General features: G+C 37.7%; 1 protein-coding gene across 5 annotated transcripts in view; it reads left to right on the top strand.

The window, feature by feature from the left end:
* dgkza (diacylglycerol kinase, zeta a) overlaps window positions 1-22,975 on the top strand; it is a 110,935-nt gene that overhangs the window by 6,494 nt on the left and 81,466 nt on the right. The window contains exon 1 of one of the 5 annotated variants that reach the window (XM_051898557.1): window positions 14,801-14,981. The exons of 2 other annotated variants lie outside the window; for them this stretch is intronic. In XM_051898557.1, the coding sequence (XP_051754517.1) occupies window positions 14,920-14,981 (62 nt within the window). In that variant the 5' untranslated portion in view covers window positions 14,801-14,919. Of the gene's footprint in view, window positions 1-14,800; window positions 14,982-17,783; window positions 18,484-22,975 lie in introns of those variants that run through there. 2 more of the 5 variants (XM_051898555.1, XM_051898559.1) reach the window with 2 other exon arrangements.

Raw genomic sequence — 22,975 nt, forward strand, 5'->3', positions numbered from 1 at the left:
GGTGCCAGGAGTGAAGGCAGAGAAAAGGTTTTATTATATGAGAAATTATATATACTATTTATTTTATCTTGGAAGAAGTGTGGAGATGACTCGCAGAGCTCAGCTGAGTTACTCATGTCAGGTGCAGGAGGGTTAGTTAGTTTACTGACTATGTTACTAATGCAGAGAGTATGGTAGCCTTATCCGTGAGAGAACGACAGTTAAACCGAGCAACTGCAGAGGAGTTTTTGACCAGCAAAAACGGAGACGTTTTATTTTGAAAACTCCGAGGTTGCATTTCAGTGTAGACTGAACAAAATGGAGACTTTTGAAAACAAAGGCGTGGCTGCCAACATTCCCTCCCTGATTGGGTCTTCTGGATCATGGTATATCCTTCCCTGATTCGTCAAGCCAATGGTCATATGACCATTGCGCTACCGGAAGACAACAATAACAGACCAGCCTTGACGGCCGTGTAAATTGTGTAAACTGTATACCTCATCATCGGTCCACACAAAGATCCTTTCTTTTCCTTGCCATCATGCTCATTGTTGTACCGGCCAGACTGTGACTAGTAACCAACTGCAGAATAAACAAACAACTTTCTGTTTACACTTGTACGCACATGCACAGTGTGCATGAATGGTCATGTGACATGCGTTTTCGGTCGAGTAGTGTAGACGGAGATCTTTTCTGAAACGCTGTGGAAACGCCAGTGTGGACGAGGATCGTTTTCACTTTAAAACACTGTGTTAAAATGAAAACGCACTAGTATGGACATAGCCTCAGTAGAGCGGGGACTGAGATGTTGTGAGTGATGAGATACATGGTTAGATCACAGACAGGCTGCAGAAACAGGATGACATCAGAGGCGGTGGAAAACGAAACTTGTCAATATGCAAGAATACAACAGCACTCTCGTCACTGTTAATGCATAATCAGCGCAGCATAAACACCTTAACAGTCAGTTTGAATGGCGGGGTAACCGACCACCCAGAAGTACTGTCCATGATGACTAAACGAGGGAGTGGAGACTCATTTGTCAGCTATGTAGAAAGGTACAGTGGAGCAGCGCAGAGATCAGTAGCCAGCAGCAGAGTAGCGTGGGTTGGATGGAGTAGCCAGTGATGAGTTGGAGAAGTTGTCCGTATATAATCCACAGAATAAAGTCAGCACTCAGCAGTATATAATCCAAGTATAATTCCAGTTGAGGAGGGGAAGAAATGGTACAGCAGATGCAAAACAAAACAAACGGGCAAAAGGAAAGAAAAAGGTCCGACGAGAAGCGGCAGCAAGGTGCGCATGACGTTCTCTCACTGAAAATGGAATCAGTTTGTCTGATACTGTACATAATTCCTTCAATAAACTGGGCACTAAATCAGCGCAGCAAAACACTCCAAAAAACGGCGCTTTTCTTAGTGAATCTGCCCTTTCGTTTTTATGGCATAGATCAGGTTTGATTTTGTGACATATCTAACATGAATCAGATTATTACCAACAGGCTAGGTGCATTACTATTAAAAGCATCATTTTCACTACTCCTTTAAGAGCAGTGTGCTGATATTTTTCACTGCCCTATCTGACAATTGGTTGAACAGAGAAAACAATTATTTAGAGAAACACAGTGTACTACAAATGTCAATATCTATTAAAACATATCTATTAATACTGTACATCACATTTAGGGCAAATGTCTGGGCCAGCTTCTGTTTGGGGTATTTGCCTCATACATACAACATTTTTTGTTTGTTTTTGAGGATCTTTTATTTTTAAGTTGTGTATATTGAATAATTTGAAAATTGTAGCCAGAGAAAAAGCACAAATAGAGGCCTGTGCATGGGGGGCAGTCATGTTGAGCCTAGCTCAGACTCCAGTGGAAAGGGGAAGTCCTCCAGCAGGCTTGGTGTGTTCTCACCATTAAACCACTACCAGCCCCAACAGCTGCTTTACCTTCAGCCTCCCAGTGTCCTTCAAGTTGTGGTGGTAGATGCAAACTAGTATTCGTAAAAAGAGAACTAATAATATGTGATTTCCAGGGTGTATAAGAACAACACTGTGTGTGTGTGTGTGTGTGTGTGTGTATGTGCGTGTGTGTGCGTGTATATATATATATTATATATATATCCCTTATGTGTTGTTGGGGATGTTTTCATCCACTATGGGGTGTTTTTGAGTGTTAAATTGGCCACAACTTTCTCTGTGTTTCAGCAAATGGAATGATTTTTGGTGACAAATCTTATTTTGATACATATTTTGGAAAAATGCTTTGGAAATTTTCAAAACCTCAAAAATACACTGTGGGCAAATTTACTACCCTTTCCTTATGTTCGGGATGAAAACATCCACTAAATTAAACTGCTGTAAAAATGTATCAGATAAATATTTTTTTCAAAAATTTTTTTTAATAAATCTATTCATCAACCTCAGTCCTGATCAAAACTACTAAATGTTTAAAAAAAAATCCAGGATTTTTACTCTTTAATTGGGAAAAAACACACAAAATGACTTATTTTCAATATAAAAAGTGATTGTGGACTGGATATTTTTTTTTACCTTTTATACAGTCTTGGGCATGTCAAAGATTAGTAACAACATTGGCTTTGATGCATTGTTAGTTTTTGTGCAGCATCAGATTTTAATTTTTTCTCCCTCATTTACTGTTCGTGGCTGTTTTTGCCTGATTAACTTCCATTATAACGACATTTTTTGATTGCAAAGCCATGACACCATATAATCATGCATTCTGATTGTTGGTGGTTTTCCCTGTTGGGAAGAGGTAAAATTTGTCATTTTTACTGTTGATCACCATTAACCCTTTAGATAGGCCTGTGCAAAAGAAAAGCTTAGTTTCTGGCTTTTATATGGAGTTATATGGAGTATAACAGCATATTGTAGTGTGTGTGTGTGTGTGTGTGTGTGTGTGTGTGTGTGTGTGAGAGAGAGAGTGTGAGAGAGACCTTACGCCAACTCACCGTGATGAGCCCCTGCTCCTTTGATCGCAAAAGTGAAAGTGCCCTTTGCGGTCGCATCGCGGTGCCACTGCGTTCCCATTTCTGCCCCCCGGAATGCGATTTCTACCTCAGGAGAAACCCACAACAGAGGTGTGACGCGTTAAGGCGGGAACGCACCAAGCCGACACCGACAAACTAGTGGCGACAAAAGCAGACTGCGGGGTTGGCTCACGTCGGCAGGGTCTGGGTCAAAAACTGTGCGATGGCTGACCGTTGGCTTGGTGTGTTCCTGCCTTTATGCCATCGCAAGGGTCCAGAACGTGGATTCTGTGTTCAATCTGTTTTTTACGGAGGAGATGATTGACCTCATTGTCAGCATGACCAACCTCCATGGGCGCCGCACAATGAGAAACTGGAGTTGTTGCATTTTGGTTCATAATAAATTATGTTCATAAATCTGATGCAGAGTAGATTTTTTACAGAAAAAATGGAAAAGTGTATCACTGAAGGATTTTAAGGTTTTAAACTGGCTTTACCATCAAGAAAAGACAAGCATTTCACACATAGGCCGTCCGTACTTCTCACCATCAAAAAGCAGCAGGTGCATAAATACACTTACTTTTTTTTTTGTTTACTCCATGTAGTTCTGAGAGCTGAGGTGCATATTTAGATTTTCTCAGACGCATCAAGGTAAGTGTGCAAAGGTCTCTCTCTCTCACACACACACACACATACACACACACACACTATAATATGCTGTTATACTCCATATAAAAGCCAGAAACTAAGCTTTTTTTTTGCACAGGCCTATCTAAAGGGTTAATGGTGCCACCTGGTGATCAACTGTAAAAATTACAAATTTTACCTCTTCCCAACAGGGAAAACCACCAACAATCATGAATGCATGATTATATGGTGTCATGGCTTTGCAATCAAAAAATGTCATTATAATGGAAGTCAATGGGGCAAAAACAGCCACGAACAGTAAATGAGGGAGAAAAAATTAAAATCTGATGCTGCACAAAAACTAACAATGTTTTAATCCCGAACATAACGAAAGGGTAGTGAATTTGAACAATACACAAGGGAGATATATATATATTTATTTATTTTAATGAAGGATAGTATCTTATTTTGTTATTTTTTTTAACATTGGCAGGGCTCAACTTTATACATATGAGTGGCAAGATGCAAGGACTATCAGGAGTGCAGATAGTGACCCACTATATGATACAGCTGATATTGTAGCAAGAGTATAGGAATGCCTGCTAGCGACCAACAGCACAATGACTTTATTTTTTTGCTTTCTAAGGAAGGAATTCTTATCAGAAAAGGGCAATATGCTTACTCAGTTTCTGTCAAATAGATGTTCTAGAATACACAGTATTTAATCTGTATTTTATGAGAACTGGTCAGGTCAAACAGAGGAAGTTTTATGTGTTATCCCCTGTGTAGATTTACACAGATGACCAATCCTACACTGGATTACCATCACAACAACACACATAGACACACACACAGAGCGTCACATGACTACATCACTCAGGGATAGGCGGGTAAATAAAAAAACATTGCTGTGAAATATGAAAATGTGCTTCCTTTGAACAGCGATGCATATGAGGATAATACGTGGCAGATACTGCAAGCAAAACTGTACACTAATTAAATTAGTAGCTTATTTATTTTACATATTTCATATTGTTCTTTAATTGGAAGCTATTATTGTGTATTATTGCATATTATTAATATGAAGAGACTAGAAAAGACAAAAAAAAAACTCCCTTTATCCTGTTACCAGGCATAAAATAGCTGTTTTGCATAACGGTAACATTCATGCAAACTATGGATAATCGTGTGGATAAAACTATGGATAATCATTTTCAGTCTGTTACATTTAACACAACAATTGTTATTATATTTGTTATTATTTATTTGCTTTGTCAAATTTAATGCATCAACATCACAGGCTACATCCTTTTGTCCTTAGACTCAGTCCTTATTTAATAAATTAAGCTCACAAAATCCTTGATTCCTATATGTGTACCTGCTTATACATGTGGATTGATTATTAGAACTGTAGAATAAGTATTATAATATTGTTTTGTGCCTATCACAGCTCTTGCCTTCAACATCTCTTACTGTACCTGTGGTAAAATAACTGTAACACACAACCTCTTGTGGATTATGTCTTTATTTTAAATGCTTCAACATTAGTTGTACCCGAATGCTTAGGTTGCATGATGGATGAGCTGAACACTATATTATATTTATTGTAGCGAATCAAAGCTTAGTGGCATAGGACACAGTCCAGCACGTCTGTCAGATAGCTCAGACCTTGTTTTCAAGATGTACATGGAAACTGAGCAGATCTGTCTCTATACAGATGACACACCACCAGCTGGTCCTTTATGAAACCACACATGGCCCATTGAAGCAGCTTAATAACATTAAAACCACCAGACCTACATGAATTATGAATAATGGGCTTTGTAGTCTACCAGGCCTGATTAAGATGAAGGAGACGGTGATATGGTTCAGGAAGAGTCACTCATGTCTGTATCAGATTTGTCTTTGATGAAGTAGGGGGGTGGGGCGCTGCTGGCCCTGCTGGACACTGTTTGCTATGTAGTGCATTGATTTTTCCAAAGCAGTTGTCTGCTTTACCAGGGCTGCAGTCTGCATCAAGAGATTTAAACTTACCACATTGTATGTAATAATACTATTATCAGAAACCTCATGCCCATTCATACTCCGTTTTGGGAAGGACACTTTGGAAATGTAACCGATTACAAGTTACCCAATTTAAAATGCTTTATTAAAGTAATGTAACTAAGTACATTTGATTACTTTTCTAAATTTCTAATGAATGTTTTCAACTGTTAATCATTTTCAAACATTTAAACCTAACCTTACAGTAGTTATCAACACTGATTACTGTCATACTTCTCAAAATCCTTCATCAGTTGAATTAAGATTATAGTAATTTAATTTTAAAGCACAGCTACCACAAAATCAGACTTTTAACACCTTTTTACTTAGTTATGAGAATACAATAGAGATTTAAAATCATGAAGATGTAGTTTAATAGCTATGATACTGTTTTTGAAATCAAATCTTTGCATAGCTGTGACAGGAAACACTGGCATCGAAATGCTTTGGAAGAAAACAGTTAACCTTAAAAAAAAAAAAAAAAAAAAAAATAGCATATCCATAAATCCAAATAAGAAATAAAACATTTATCAAATAAGCATGAGTCCTATTATGTGTCCTAAACTCCTGAAACATTGGTGTCTCATATTTTAGAGCAGTCAATGCAATTTGGAAAAGAAATCAATCAAATCTGTGTGTGAGTGAAAATAATCAGATGTAACCCCATTTGTAAACGTTAACATTTTCATAAGTAACTGTAATTTAATTACACATTTTTTCTCAGTAACTGTAACAGATTCTAGTTACATTTATTTTGTAATTAAATTACGTAATTTCATTACATTTAAACATTTACTCCCCAACACTGTTCATACTGCACGTAACCTGTCAGATTTTTTTAACATCCAGTCTGTATATTCAGCAATTAAGTTTAAAAAAAGTGATTGTCTAAAACGCTGTGGCAGAAACCACCCAGTCTAACTATTACCAGGCCAATCAAGTTGCATTCATACGGTCTAAAAAAGTGATTTGCTATTCTAAAAAGTGATAGTCTGTTCTTACAGTCACCATCAGTTTGAATAGACTTACACTTTTTTATACACATCTTACACAGTTATTGAGCTGCTAAATGTGTAATTTTTCTTTTTAATATCCTAATATCTAGAGACAAATATAAGTTAGCCATTTGAAGGCTTATGCACTGCAAGGACTAGTTTTAACTATTTATTAACTCGTTTGTTTTAGAAACACCACATGCATTTATTGTAATTCACTCTGGATTTTTTTTTTTTTTTTTTTTTTTGGAGTAAATCCAGTTGTAAAAGGCTATCACTGCACAAAACAGAAGAGGATTGACGACCGCCTTAAGCTGCAGTGTGTACATGACCTTTGAGATGAATCTGTCAGTTAAAGATCTTCTCAGAGCTTTATCCACAGTGGAGATTTTTGGTTTCCCAGAAACCAGAACACACAAGACTGGGGGTCATTAAAGCCAGATAATGACCCAGGCTTCTATGTACTGCTGGCAGTAAGAGGATCAAAATGGGAAGAAAATCTGTTCTTCTGCAGAATAGGCCACTGCTACAGTAATGAGATACCTGAAAGGTCAGGTCATAAAGGGAGTTGATGCAGTAATATAAAGGTAATGAGTGGCAGGAAAGCCTTTTGCTGTAAAAGCAATATAATTCTGGTTAGAGACGAGTACATGTTTTCTATAGTGGAGTACAGAATTCTGATCCTATTTGACAGACCTTTCATTTTAGGTAACGTGACTTTTCCTATCTCATGAACCCTGTTTCTGTCTAGAATTGTCCTGATAGTGAATGTTTTCTCTCTTCCTGCAAGTGAGTGTTCTTTTCCTCTACTGTGAGTGTGGTACTATGACAGTGGCTACATCCATGAACAATGCAATTACTGACAATGAAATATCACTTCTCAACCACAATGGAAAGAGAAATTGCTGCTCTTTAGGGTAATGTTGAAAATCGAACACACCTGGCCAAAAGAATACCCTGCAAAGTTTCACTGTCAGCTGTGTGTGTGTGTTAATTTCATTAAGCCACTAAAATTAATTTGTTGTACATCAGTACATCAGCACAATGTGTTGTGCCATTGTACATCAGTGCAATGGCACTGACATATATGTGTGTATATATATATATATATATATATATATATATATATATATATATATATATATATATATACAATATAAAATGGGAATATTGTGAATAGCACGGAAATGTTAAAATTTTAGCTTATAAATACAGTAAGCCAATTTCACTCCATACTCAAAAGAGTATGACAGCTGATAGACAGCAGCTTTCAAATGCTCCTGTGTGTAGTTGTGTGAACGCATGTGATAAGTGTCAAAAGTTTATTTTTTTTACGTGTTTTTGCAGCTTTGTTCATTGTAATCAATCACAGACATGTCTATTAAGCTCATGAACAAATGGCTGATCAGAGGTGACACGCAAAAAAAATGTAATACTGTATGTCAAAATAGATCTGTTCATGTCTTGAATAGACCTGTCACTTGTTTATTAAAAACGAGAATCTAGAAGAATATTAACATATCTTGAATACTTTTAGATTTACAGGCATGACAACTTTAGAAAAAGAATATTTATGGCACTCAGGTATGCTCTATGCAATTGAGCTGATGAAAATGAGATACATTTCTAGTTTTAACATTATATGTTCTTTAGATATTCCTCTTTAAAAGAAAAAAAAGTATCAGCTGTATGCAAAGTGACCCACATTTCATTTTTGACCACTGAAAATGTGTACAATTTTAGTCATGGAACCACATTAACATGTCCGTATCTCTGGAATTGAACCATCAAGGGAATTTAAAATGAAGGTACCAAAAGGAAAGTTTGTTAAGAACCAGAATCTAAAAGGATATTAAGATATCTTTAATACTTCTTGAGTTACAGGCATGCAAACTTGAGGCAGAACTGCAACTGTTGGCATATAATGAAACAAAGATTTCTAAAGTCAACAAATTTTACTAATAGACCTACCAATCTGTGTAAAAATAAAATAGTGATGTTGCTACTTTTCTAAAGTCATTTTACACCCCTCTAATTTGGCTCTAAATCTCAGGTGAAAATTGTCTTTTGGACACCCTCTACAAAATAAATGGATTAGTCAGTAAATATACATCTGTGACATTTAATATTTTGGCTTTCATCAGTATTTATGTTTGTCTTTGTACAGAAAAAATATTAACAAAATCAAAAATTTGAGCCGGGGACCTCTGGTTGAGTTGACACGGAATGACCCATTTGTTTTAAAACAGCAATGCTTAAAAATTCATGCAAATTATAAGCTTTTGTGATGGTGTAGCACGACAATGTCACATGAGCATGTAACCGTGATACAGTGCAAAATCTCTCCTGGTTGAAAAATTTCTACCAGTTAATCGTGTCTAAAGGTATATCGTCCATCCTTAATGCTGACATTTTAATTATATACTGTGATTTTTTTTTTTTTTTTTTTTTTTATTATACATTTTCTTAGTACATTAAGCCACATTGTGTTTAATCATTTTTGGCCTTGTTTCACAGACAGGGCTTAGATTAAGCCAGGATTAGGCCTTAGTTCAATTAGGACATCTAAGTAACTTTTACAAACATGCCTTAGAAAAAACATTACTGGTCTGCATCTTGAGACAAAACACTGGCATTGACATTATTTTCAGATATGTCAGTGCAAGTTGCTTTAAGTTAAAACCTCTTGAACATGCATTTTAGTCTGGGACTAGGCTTAAGCCTTGTTTTTGAAACCAGGGGGTAAGTGTTTTCGAATGTACCACTGTTTTTAGTGTTTGAAATGCTGCGGCAGGTGATGTATATGGATCACAAGTGCCCAAAATGTAGTTTGTTCACATATATTTGCTTTTCTTCTTTTGAGTGGTGATCTAAATATTCATGGCTTGAAACAGATGGAAAATTGACAGGCCTGTGCTGCAATTTTATGGATGTTTTGCCCTCTAGGTCTCCGCTCCAGTCACGTGATTGAAAACTATGAATTTCTGACGTACCAAGAACAGTACAAATGGATTTTGAATATTCACATTCAGTGCACACAGCCTCAAGCTGATGTGGCGTGGTGCTATGTGACAATGTTCGCGCCTGTTGTAGACACGATGTAAGAGCAGTAAGTGCAGACCAATTCGCATGATGCATGCAGCTTGCCTTTGTAGTAACCTCATTTATATGCTCTTCAGACAGAAACGCTGACAAGTCTTAAAAGGCTGGATGAAGTTGGTTGTTTTGGTGTGTTTTGATGTTATCTCTTGGCAAGCTTTGTTTTTCGACAGCATCATTTCACTCTGCAAATTCCAGGAAATGTCCCTGCCTCTTTTATACTCTTCCATCTCTTAAATTTCTCTCACACACTTCTGTTTCTCTCAGCTTTACAGAATCTGTCCACTGTAATCCTAGTGTGAGATGGGCAAAAATAATATTCTCACCATGTGCGTGTTCTGCTGAAAAGAACTGGAGCAGATTTAAATTAGAGGTCGTCATGACAGTGGTGTGATGCTTAGGATGGGTAAAACGGGATTTAATGAGAGAAAAAAAAACTAAAGAAAAGAGATAAGAACATTTTTCTTTTAATTTCATGGATTATTACTAGCAGAGAACAAAAATCAAGAGCCTCAATAAAGCTGATCACATAGTCTGATGGAAAGGACTCCTTTTGTGACCCAGTAAGGAAACAAATAAGCACAGATTTTCACAGATAATCTCAGTGGAGATTATTTTAGCCGTCAGATTAGTGATCATGGCACTCAGTGAGCATTTGATCGTCTCTGACAGTCATCTTGTGTGGGTTTGTGGGTTGCTCCTGAGGATAGTGCTGCAGCTACAGACAGTAAGGAAGTGGGCGTTTGTTAATTGAGTCTCTCTCATTCTGTTTATTCCTCCCCCGTCTTTCCTTTATATCCTCCTCCTTTCTCTGTATCCCTGTCTGTCTTCATCTTTCTCAACCTCCATCCATCTCTCATTATTGTCACACTGTTTCTCTCAGAGTGAATCTGTCTGCAGACTAGCATCAGATACTTAATTTATTTTCTGTTGATAGAGGTGTGAATAAGAAAAATATTTGGAAGTCAGAAACATTCTGATCATTATTTTCAATGTAACACAATCAGATAATACCAGGATGAGGTTATTTACGATTTAATTTTAACATGTTATCTAATAACTTGAATATGCATGAATGTGTTAGTAATAATAACAAAAAATATATATTGGGGGATCACTAATAGTGTACAAAAAATTGGGGGTGGTGTTATTTAAAAAATACAAATAATTAAACTAACAATAACGCAAATGTTGTGTATATGTAGTGATCTATATATTTTTTGGTAAATATTATCAGTTTATGATAGACAAGTCCCATTTTATGAAAAGGAACTTACATCTAGACCTTCTCATGTCCAATATACAGTATTACTAGACATACCATGTTTTTTTTCTGTACATTTCGATGTGTATGTGAGTGTGTATGACTTTCTGTGTGCGTTTGCTGTGTGTAAGAGTGAGCTAGAGGGTCCCAGCTGTACTGAAGGGTTTGTGTAATGGCTGTAAATTGGAGTGTATTGTGAGTGAGTCATTGCGCCCTGTAGGTGCTGCTTTACCAGGAGCTCTCCTCCCACAGTCTGAGCTATCACAAAAACACCTCCTTTCCTCTGCTTTGAACACTGACAGATTTATTCCCTAACTTTTGACATTACATGGTTTTAAAGTGAGCGAGACAATGTTGAACGCACCAGGTTCAGATCCCACAGCACCATTTTGCGGCTAAGTGCTCGAGTTAGGATGTGCCATTTTATTAGTCCTGTTCATTAGTTTGTGTCTGTAAGTGTTCTTAAGGGATCAAGTAGATGCTCTTGAGAGAGAAAGCAGCTGTTTTGATGTTGTCAGAATACCTAATCCTAAACCAGTCCTACTGCATGTGTGCAAGAGAGCTGGAACAAATGCGATCACAGACACATACGGAAAGGACATCACTCAGTGACTGACATAGGAGAGGCTGTGACTGAGTGCAAATTAATTATTCAAGCCTCTTCTGTACAACACAGATTACAAACACCGCTGTGTGTGAGACAGAGAGATATTTGAGTAGATGTGAAGTGTGTGCGCGCTGGAACAGAGTGAGGAGTGGGCACAGCCTTTCTCAGTGCATGTGTCCGTATTACCAGAACACACATTGTTCATGGTTTCCCCTATATTTTTCTTCTTAACTCTGTACGCATTCATTAGATCATGTTTTATTAGACAAACTCGCCCTCCTCCAAATAAATCTTGATGTCACAGTATCACATCATCGTGAAAATGCTGCAAACATGCTAATGCAAGCCAATCACAAACGGTCTCCTAGTTAATCGATGTCTTTAGCTGATAAGCAGTCACTACAGTGACAGACACCATGGTAACTTTGGCCTTGATCTCTCTGAAACTGGAGTTCATGGGCTGGAACACGATGTCGAGCACACTCAGCTGTGAGAGATGCTGTAGACGCTGGCACATCACAAATGCACTGAAATGGCAGCAGACACACATAATCTGCATCTGCAGAACAAAGTTGTGCAAATTAAATACTTTGGCTGACTTGATATCCAAGAAAAGTATAGTACTGAAAGCTCCACGTGACAGATTTTACCATATTTTTAAATCCATTTCTTCTGGGTTGCTGATAATTGACAGTTGTAAGCGTGCTGTCGGGCTGAACTGCTCTTAGTGTGGAGGTTAAAAATGAGCGAACAGAATGTCGCTTAACCCCAGAGGGCCTTTTTATATGTTTCTTTGTTTAAATATGCAGGATTTTAAGGAATAGTTCAGAAAAAATATTCAGTAATGCAGAAAACGCCAATGGAATCGTGGAATCCAGTCATAAAAATAGAATTTACTGTATAATGCTGAATTTGGATGAATAAATCAAATTGTAGAGCTGGACACTGAAAGGGTTAGCTCCCCCAAAAATGAAATTTCTGTCATTTATTACTCACCTTTGTGTTGTTCCAAACCCGTAAGACATTCTTTCATCTTCAGAACACAAATTAAGATTTTTTTTTTTTTTTTTTTTTTTTTAACCCCCAATAGAAAGCAAGGAAATTACCATCATTCAAGGTCCAGAAAAGTAGTAAAGACATTGTCAAAATAGTCAACGTGACTACTGTGGTTAAACCGTAATGTTATGAAGCGACGAGAATACTTTTTGTGTGCAAAAACAAAACAAAAATAAGGACTTTATTCAACAGTTTCTTCTCTCCCCTGTCATTCTCCTACGCTGTTGACGCAGTGCGGAGGAGCCCGGCAATACTGAGCTGGTGTTCGGCCATATAAACATTATAGAGCTGCACTGCATCAACTGCGTACGAGACTGACAGGGTAGAGAAGAAATTGAGAAAAGAAAAGAAAGTTTTTTTTTTTTTTGCTCACAAAAGTGTTCTCATCGCTTCGTAACATTAAGGTTGAACCACTGTAGTCACACTGACTTTTTTAACGATGTCTTTACTACTTTTCTGGACCTCGAATGACGGTAATTACGTTGCTTTCTATTGGGGGATAAAAAACCCTTGGATTTCATCAAAAATATGTATGAAGGTCTTATGGGTTTGGGACGCCATGAGGGTGAGTACTTAATGACAGAATTTCATTTTTGAAATTACTTATTTAAAAACAACTTTAAAACAACTTAAAAAAAAGTTTTTGTGTACATTTAAAATAACAACAAAAAATTTTCTTTTGTAAATTAGAGAAACCAAAATTCAGCGTATTCTTGTAGCACAGACATGAGAAATATGTCTATAAAAACCTTTAAGTGTCTACTTTTAAGTGCCATGTTTTGCTTATTTGACATTAAATGCATTATGCTATAAGTCACTTTGGAATATAAGTTGCAGCACATTTCAGATGATAAAAAATGTGACATAGACTATAGTCTGGAAAATATGTTTGCCTTGCAAATTATTTTGTGGACCCCTGGCTATTGTATTCAGTTTGGGGGAAAAAAACAAAATTTTGGAAAAAATTACTAATTTCATAAGGCCCTATTTTTGAGGCTATAATGCTTCAGTGCTCATTCATTGTAAATACATGGATAAGAGCAGCCAACGCAGTTCTTCAAGAACCTTTTTTATTGTTCCATTGGGAAAAAAAAGTAACCCAGGTTTGGAACAAAAGGATAGAGAGATGGAAAGGGTATAGCAAAAGAGATTACAGAGCCATCAGTTAAGAAGAGTACATTCTCCCCCTAGTGGGGAGAGAGGAGATGACAGGGACATGACTTCCAGGGACTTAATATACCTTTCTGTCCTGTCCTTTCATTTCTTAGACTAATTATTTTAGAGTTAAATGATTTTCAGCAATCTGGTCATTACTTGCCGATGTTTATTCATTTGTGGGATGGTGTGTTTGCATAGGTATGTCTAGCTAAGTTACAGTACATTTCTTTCAGTGTTGTGAAGCCTTCACACTTTTGCTAAGAGATAATGAGAAGATAAAAAGTGAAATTCAGTGATGACTGATTATGGAAACACTTCTCTTGTGTAATTGATTTCAAACTAAGCCTAGTCCAGTAACTACAAACAAATATTTGTAATTTTGTTAAATTTGTGTACAGCACTGTGTACAGAGATTTTTGAGATGATGACAAAACCATCATTTTTTAAGTATATTTAAGTTTTTGTCAAAATGAACAAAATGCACATCTCTAATAAAAATAGAGAATGTACAGTGGAAATGGACAACAGACTTTATAAAAAAATAACTTGAGCAATGTATCTGTAGGTGTGATTTCATGTGTGGTTTAAAGTGTGAGGAGTGTGACAAAGGAAGTACACAGTAATATACTGTCTATTCTTCATCTTTGTTTAGATGAAGCAGCAGCTTGTGTTTTCATGCACAGAAATATAAAAGTTCAAGATCAACAGCCACGTTCCTCTGTACAATGCAGGGCGAGACTTTGTGTGTGTTTGGGGCTGTCCTTTAAGAGTACTAAAAATAGTTTCCTACAGGACCCTGTTCTCAGTCTGAGTGTGTGCCTGTGTCTGTAGCTCATATTCTATTTGAGGCGGTTTCTTTCACCAGAACCAAGTTTTACCCCTGACCCATCTCTCGTTCTCTGTCTTACACACATACAACACTAACACAAACATAAACTCACATAAGGAAGTGTCACAACAGGAAGTAGGGGGTGTTGGGGAAGAAAGATTTAGCTCAGTGAGGCACAGGCTGCAAGGGTCAGTTGTTGTCTACACTAGCTGTGTGTATGAGAGTAAGTTGATTCAATCTGGCAATCTGGCAGGCCTGCAAGAAAGAGAGGAATGTGGGCTCACAGGGGGAAATGGGTCTTGCCCCCCACCCCTCCGGCTCAACCTCACCACAGGTAAGACTAAACTACACCTGCTTGTGCGTCCATGCGCTCAACTTTTGATGACCCATGCTGCTTGTGCCAGCTCATTTAGCTGTAAGAATAACGCTCTGATTTCTGATCAGCACCATAAAGACATTGCAACATTCAGATATGAATCCAGCTGCAAGATCTGGCAGTAAGAACACTTTCACTGCTTCCAAATATGCCTGCTTTTTTGTGGGAAAAGCAGTATACCAAAAGAATAGTATGTCTAAATTCATAGTATTGGAAAACAGGCGAAGTATAAAAGTATCCGGATGACCTGCCTATATTCTGGAGTGCACACTTTACTCTCCTGTGAGGCCACAGTACGTAGGTATTTTGTACATCCAAATACTACTCATATTCATACTATATAGAACACATTTTTTTAACACATGTAGTTTGTGCTCAGTTTGTGATTTCGGAGACAGCTTCTGTATAGTCTTGTAGCATTAGCGTGTGACTGTATGAACTTCTGTAAATGTGGAAGCAGGCATAAAGTAACTTTATTTACCTGTAATCTGTTACTCATGGCTGATAGAAGAATGCTACTTGTATTTAATAAATTTATGCATTTGAGGATGTGCAGCTTACTACTAATACTGTGTGTGCGTCTGCTGTGCTGTCAGCACAAGCAGAAGTTTATTAAATATGAGCCATTTCTGTGACTGTATGCTGCTTTTTTTTTGTAGAAAGCGGTGTTCTGAAATGTTACGTAAATTCAGATTAAGAATATTTACGTTTTACATTTACGCTTTTACCCAAAGCAACTGACATTGCATTGAATTACATTGCATTTCATCAATCAAGCATTCCTAAGGAGTTGAACCTCTGACACTGCCAGTGCTAGCGTCTCACAAGAACCAGCATTCTGGTGTGCATGTAAACATACTCATTGTATCTGGCTTCTGTTTGTAGGCTTATAGCTGGTTGTTCTTTTTAGTCCAGATGCGGTTATTACCAAACCTGCATATAGGAACTGTCTGAGACCACTAGCTCTTATCTCAGAATCTCATCATACAAGTATGTGAGACAGAGAGAGAGAAAAAGAGCAATGTTGGTTAGTCGGATATTTCTATCTATGTAAGGAGAGATTACACAGTTTAATAATAGTTCCAGTTGTTGTATTTATTGTGGGAACACAGCATCTGGCCTTAGTTCAGATGATGCTACAGTAGATGCCTCAAATTAAATCACTTTCACAGTGTTATAAATTATTATATTAATAATATTATAATATAATAATATTATTATATAATCTATGAATATGCGTCTATCACAAACTTGTGTAAGTGTAACTTGATTAAAAATGTAAAGCAGTGGTTTAAAAGGATTGTAAACCACTGTGAGAAAACGCCTGCAGGCGTGCAGTTGCTCAATGTAACCACAAGGTGGAAATCCAGTCTAGAGATGCACATAATCATCATTTATGTAGAAATTGTTTTACACTCAAGACTGTGAAAAGGGTCATTTGATGCTTGAATTAAGATGTTGTAATGGAGTGTGTCCTGCTGCGGTGAGTATGGACTGATTTGAGGTGGAAATTTCTCCCTGCTGTTTCTGGTGCTAGGCTGAATCCAGGTTACAGTGGATCCTACTTGTTACTCCTACACAGTTATATTTCTACCTACCTATCATTTCAGCTGTCCAATTTTACCTCCTCTCTCTTCCTTTCTCCTTCTATATCTCCTTCACTTTAGCTCTCTCTCTATCCCCCCCTTACAAGCGCACACGCGCATTGCTAACAGAAGAATAGCAGGAAACAATATCTGGTTTGTGGTCCAACCGTAATTGTGTACGACTCCTATTTTAGTGACATCATTTCCTTCCTTCACAGGAAGTCTGTAGTGAGTGCGAACAGGAGGTGTAGCAGAGAGGAATCATTCTGCTGTTTTGTTTTGTTGACAATTTTATAGTACACACACACACACACACTATGACCTAATGAGAATACTTCCCTTCTGGTTCTTGTGGTTCTGTCCTCAACAGTCTTATTTTAGTATCATAGAGATTTTGTGCTTTCATTTTAGTTTAAATTTAAGTTTTAGTAATTTTGCTGTCTTTGTCTTTAATGTCTGTATAGCTTTCTATCAAGTTAATTTGGCTGTTGATGCTTAATGTAATATTTATAAAATAACTAGTAATTTTTATGGTTTTAGTTTTAGTTAACTATAATAACCCTTGTCTGCAATATGACACTGGAGGAAATATGACACTATACTGTATTGTATTTTGGTTGTTGTATTTGGCAGAAATCAGTAACCAAGAACCTGAGGCGATCTTTCTTTCCATCTTTTCCTCATGCCTTTTTTTCTTTTTCTCAGTGTCAAACTGCATTTATACACTACTATAAGATCCTCCTCCTACCTGCTCTCCTGTTACAAGTGTGCTGGCACAGCCACAAATGCATTGTTCTCTCTCTCTTTGTGTGTGTGTTGTTTTACATTATGCTTCATATGTTTCTGTGACCTCAGTCACACCTTTTATCATTGGCCAGTTCTTACACAGATTATTATTTTCAAATAACCCCTCCAACTCAAGGCATCCATTTGTCTGTAAGTGATATTTGTGAACAAAACTAGATGGACTACAGGCCTGATCTGTAAACTGTGAGCTGCTTTTTTCCATGGTCAGAGATCACATTTCTTCTATGGCTTCTATCAGAGAGAAAGAGAGATAGAGAGAAAGACAGATAAATTGTGAGATAGATGTAAACAAGCAAGGTAGAAAAAAATCAGGCACCTGGAGGGGCAGCTATATTTGGGGTCCTAGGAATGAGTCTCTTCTGAGTTTGACACTTCCTGGTGTGGTGCAATGTTTGTGAGTGCAGCCGGCAGCTAGAGCGTATGTGTATGCGCCTGCATAGACGCGTGTGTGAGTGCAAGAGACAGCCACCATGGGAGGAGAGCATGAGATGAGCACTTGAGAGAGAGAGAAAGACATGAAGAGAGGACTGAAGGAACACCCTACCCTTTGCCTTATGGCTCTGCTTAGACCGGGACTCTAAGAACTTCCTGAGAGAGAGAGCAAGAGAGAGAGAGGAAGGAAAGAGAGGAGTAGGGGGGAGGAATGTTGGGGTTTGCTTATAGGATTAAGTGTCTTAAAGGCGGATGGGAAGCGGATCACACGTGGAAGTCTGCAAGGATCTGGAACACTGAGCTCTGTTCGCATTGTCCTCCCTCTCTTTCTGAGAGGCGGAGAACAGGATGGTGCGACCCTTCTCTTCTAGTTTTTCTCATCATGAGGACTCTCTGACTGCATGACTTTGGGATTGGTTACTGTTGTTTGATTGACGGCCAAGGCTCCTGATGGAGCAGGAGCTAGGAGCAGGTTCGCAGGACAGGGAAGAGGTCACAACCTCTCTGGCCTCCACGTCAGCTTCTTCATCAAATTCTGACCTCCTGTCCAACCCCTTGCCTGAGGGTCAAAGAGTCGTGGTGGGTCGCCGGCATAGCAGCAGGGCTTTTCCAGGGTTGCGGCTGTTTGGAAGGAGGTGAGTCGAACACACACTTGATGAGTGCGTTCTGAGCTCAGCGTAGTGCACTTGTGTTTGTAGATGTAAAGAAAGATTGTGTATTTATGAGAACTTGCGGAGAGTGTGTGTGTGCGCGCGAGTGCTCAAGTTTCCATTCAATGTTTCCATTTCAGACCTGAGCCCTGTAATGTGTATTTGCAGAAACAACGTGTCTGTAACGCAGTGCATGTTACCTAACCAGACTGTGGCTGTGTGTTTGCTCACTGACAGTTTGTGTTGTGTTCAGGCTGGGCATAGTTCTGGTGTTCTGGTAGCAACAGCTAATCTATAAAATAAAAAAATAATCAGCAATGTATTTAATTATCAGTTAATCGCATCTGTGCACTGTTCATGAAAAACATCTGTCAGTCACGTTATTTTACAGTAGTGAATAATGAATTTCTATGGACAACACAAATCTGGAAGACAGTGGAGGACTAAATCATGTTTGTGGTTTTTTTTTTTTTTTTATATTTTGTTAGACATTTAATGTAAGTTTAAATTTCTACTTGTAACACAAATATTTTTTTTTATGAACCATTGTAATGGAGTATATGTTCAGATGAGTGAATCTGTGTTCCTCCTACCGTAGCAGTTAACATTTTGTATGTGCTCTTGTCTTTCTGAATTATCATTTATAATTTAATGATTCTAACTTTCAGATGGTAAGCAATCATTTTAAATTTTAACCCTTTTTTGCACAGAATATTTATTTGCACATTCACTATATTTGTTTTCATTGTTGTTTTCATTGGTTTCTATTTCTGCAGCATTGTAGCTGACAGCTCATATTGATTGTGTTTTGTATAATACTAAAATATTTTAATTTCAGCTATATATCATTGTGCATTACTTTCAATATGAAAGCAACAGTGGATAATTTATCTCAGATGTTGAAAATCTTGAGAGAGTCTGCCCACGCACTCTTTTAATTGCGTGTGATTTGTGATTTGATTTTGTCATGTCTGGTGTGGCACAAATTGCATTGTGCTAGTTAGAACACTGTATTAGGCTGGCCGTCCATCCAGGGTTTTTCCCTGCCTTCAGCCCGAGACGCTGGGATAGGCTTCAGCACCCCTGTGACCCTACACAGGACAGTTTCTGAGAATGGCGTAATGGATGGATGAATGGGTTTAGGTTTGTCTTGAGTAGTCATCCTTGGGTTAGTCATCTTCTATTTTTAATCTGGTTTCTTCCTATGCATCAAACGATTTTAAAGAGCAAACAGATCATGATGGACTGATAAGTGAGTGAGTGAGAGAGAGAGGGAGAGGTGGATGGTAGGATATGCAAACTCATCTCATCCTACAGAATATGCTTAAAAACAATCATAACATGTACATAGGGCTGGACGATTATGGCCTAAAATCAAAACCTCGATTAATTGAACATTTTACCTCGATTACGATTAATTAACGATTATTTTGTTTGTTTGGGGTTTTTTTTGCCCTCATAGTTCACTGACAAGGATTGTACTGTAAATATGCTTGACTATTAAAGGTGGGATACTTTTTACTATTGAAAGAGTGATCTGACATAGCTCACTTTCAGCAGTTATTTTATTCATGGTTTATAACATTTCTTACAGATTTCTGCTCGTTGTAAATCAGATAAAGACAAATTAGCACAGTACCAGGCTCACCGCTCACGCGCCGTCTCTGTGTGTTGACTCGCCGTTCACCTCCATGTTGCTTTCATGCCACTGACTGGATGGGGCAGAGTCACGTGGCTACACACGCGGTAGTATGTTTTTAAGGGGGAGGTATTAAACAGCATTAAAAAAACAAAATAAACGACATGGAAAAATTACGTCGGTTAGAGGTTCTGAATTTCGGTTTTCGATTACCAGCCCTACGTGTACATAATGATGTAGAACATAGGAAGATCACAGAGTGATTAGATATGTCATAGAGTGGGGCAGAATTTACTCTACTAAAATGATGCATGTTAATGTCAGCTCTATAAGGTTTGTCTAAAGACTTTTCAGCATGACAACATTTTTATCACCTCTATTACCTCTCGCCTTCTCAGCTCTGCATGTGTTCCCACTGATGAGACAGCTCCTGCTGTGTGCTTTTGTTTCGAGCTTATTAATTGATGCATGAAGATGATCAGAGATGTAAGAAGAGGATGCCAATCAGACTCAATTATTAACTTTCACTGGTAGAGCTTGATGTCTCTGGGATCACTTTATTCTCAGACAGATCATAGTAATAATAAAGACTAGAGCGAGTATGTATGCGTGTGGGTAAAATGAGTGTGTGTCTTCACTGCGTGGTATGTGAAAGATTTACACTGAAGTAAATGTAAAATCAGCTTTATAGAATGGTCATCATTTATATTTTAACTTCCCCTGCTCACACACACCTATTCTCTCTTTCTCTCTGTATTTTACTCTGTCATTTTGTATGTTTACATTTCCATGTCTTTGTAAGCAATCTCAAGCAGGGTTAGTTATGAAACCCCTCCCGCTGTTTGTTTGTTTGTTTACTTTTTTTTTGTTGAGTACTCAATTGAGTTTACATCTAGAGCCTCTGTGACATCAGAGATGACGTTAAGCACAAATGAGAGCGAGTGTGCATAAATACATTACCTTAGTTTACTTTAGGGCATGATGGGATATTTCTGATCATGCCCTGGAACTCTCTGTGTCACCATGGCAACCCTATGTCAGGCTGGAAGAACTCAGCGGAGACGCATTCATCATGTGAGACTCCAAATATCTGGGTCATCTCCACATATAACTCTGTATGACAAATAAACCATGGGAATATTTGACAATACTGACTCATGTGCTGTATGTGTCAATGTCTGATGTCCTCTGAGTCTCTTCATACTTTTAAAAGTGTGTGTGTGTGTATGTACTTTATCTAAGAGGCAATTTACTTCATCAAATTAGCATGCTGCTGCCCCCATATTTGGGCATAGCTACTGTATATACGGAATGAAAACCTTAACACCATTTCTCATAACATATTATATAATTATTAGGGCTGTCAATAGATGAAAATTTTTAATCGCAATTAATCGCACCTTTATTGTGAAATTAAACATACACCATTTATTTTGTTTTAACACATTCATTTTGTCATTATTTGCTATATCCAGCAAAGTAAACCATCAGACTGAAGGGTGATTCACCAAAAAACTGTATTTTCTGCCAGCTTTTTTCAAGGTAAATTTAAGTGTCTTTCCAAAAAAGGACACTTGGAGATTCCAAAAGGACAACAAATGACCAAATTATATACGGAGTCAATATAATTAATACATTTAATAGGGCTGCGACAATAAATCGATGCTTCTCGATTCGTGGATCAGTTCTGAGATTTTCTGAATGCATTGCAATTCTCTCTCGAATCGATTCTAAGCTTAGTTTATAACAGCAGATGGCGCTCTAGGCTAGTTTTTAACTGCACGCTCAAATGCTCAAGAAGAAGAGCGCTTGTCGGAGAATGTACTTGCACCTCAGAATTCTTTTATGACGTGAGATTAATGTAAATATCCTACTGCAAACACCATTGTAATTCGCTTCAACCTTTTCAAACTATATGAATGATTATTTTATAGGTTCAAGTGGTGTGTGTAAAGGAATTGAAAGCAAGCAGAGTACGGCTGTTTCTAAAGCACGCAGTGCCATCTGCTGTTAAAAACTCAGAATAGTTTGCATTCAGAATCGAGAGAATCATGATGCATTCAGAAAATCTCAGAATCGATCCATCGCATCATTTCTCGCAATCACGATGCATCGATTTATTTTCCCAGCCCACCAACACCAAACCACCCATGAAAAAAAAAAAACATTACAGAAAAACTTTCAGAATTCACAGTGTATAGTATGTGTACAGTGCAACAGCAAAAAACTTGTTTACTGTTTAGACAAGTCAAGTTCCAATACCAAAACAGAACCACATGGAGATGCAAATGCAATAAATGCAATGTGCGATCAGTGCATCCAGAGCGCACATACGCGGTTTGTTTGCACATCAATATAATGGACTCGCGCATTGTTGGGACTGATTGTTTGAATGAATTCGCTTACTAGATCATTGAACTGAAAACTTTCCTGGAGTTTAGCGGCTTAAATGATCTAATTGCAAATAGAGAAGCGAAATTGGCTTATTAAAGGGTTAGAATATAAATTTCCACCTACCAGGGTTAAAGGTGACGACTAAAAAATGACAAATACGATCACTAGTAATATGATTCAATTGCTTTTCACTTTTGACCATTAGATGGAGCTGTTACAACATTGATGTTGTGTGGTCAGTGTGAGGTGACAATGACATACAAAGTTTGGTGTAAATATGCCAAAGCATTGCAGAGTTACAGCCTCAGAATCAGTTTGGCTTCATGCCATCAATTTCGTTGATTAAAACAGCTTTTAATAACTTTTTGCCGGCATGGCGTGAAGATGATCTGAGGCGATTTTGGTGAAAATTGTACCAATGGTCTAAGAGGAGTTTGAAAAAGT

The sequence above is a fragment of the Ctenopharyngodon idella genome, chromosome 7 (assembly GCF_019924925.1).
Source record: "Ctenopharyngodon idella isolate HZGC_01 chromosome 7, HZGC01, whole genome shotgun sequence".
In the NCBI taxonomy this organism is placed as follows: Eukaryota; Metazoa; Chordata; class Actinopteri; order Cypriniformes; family Xenocyprididae; genus Ctenopharyngodon; species Ctenopharyngodon idella.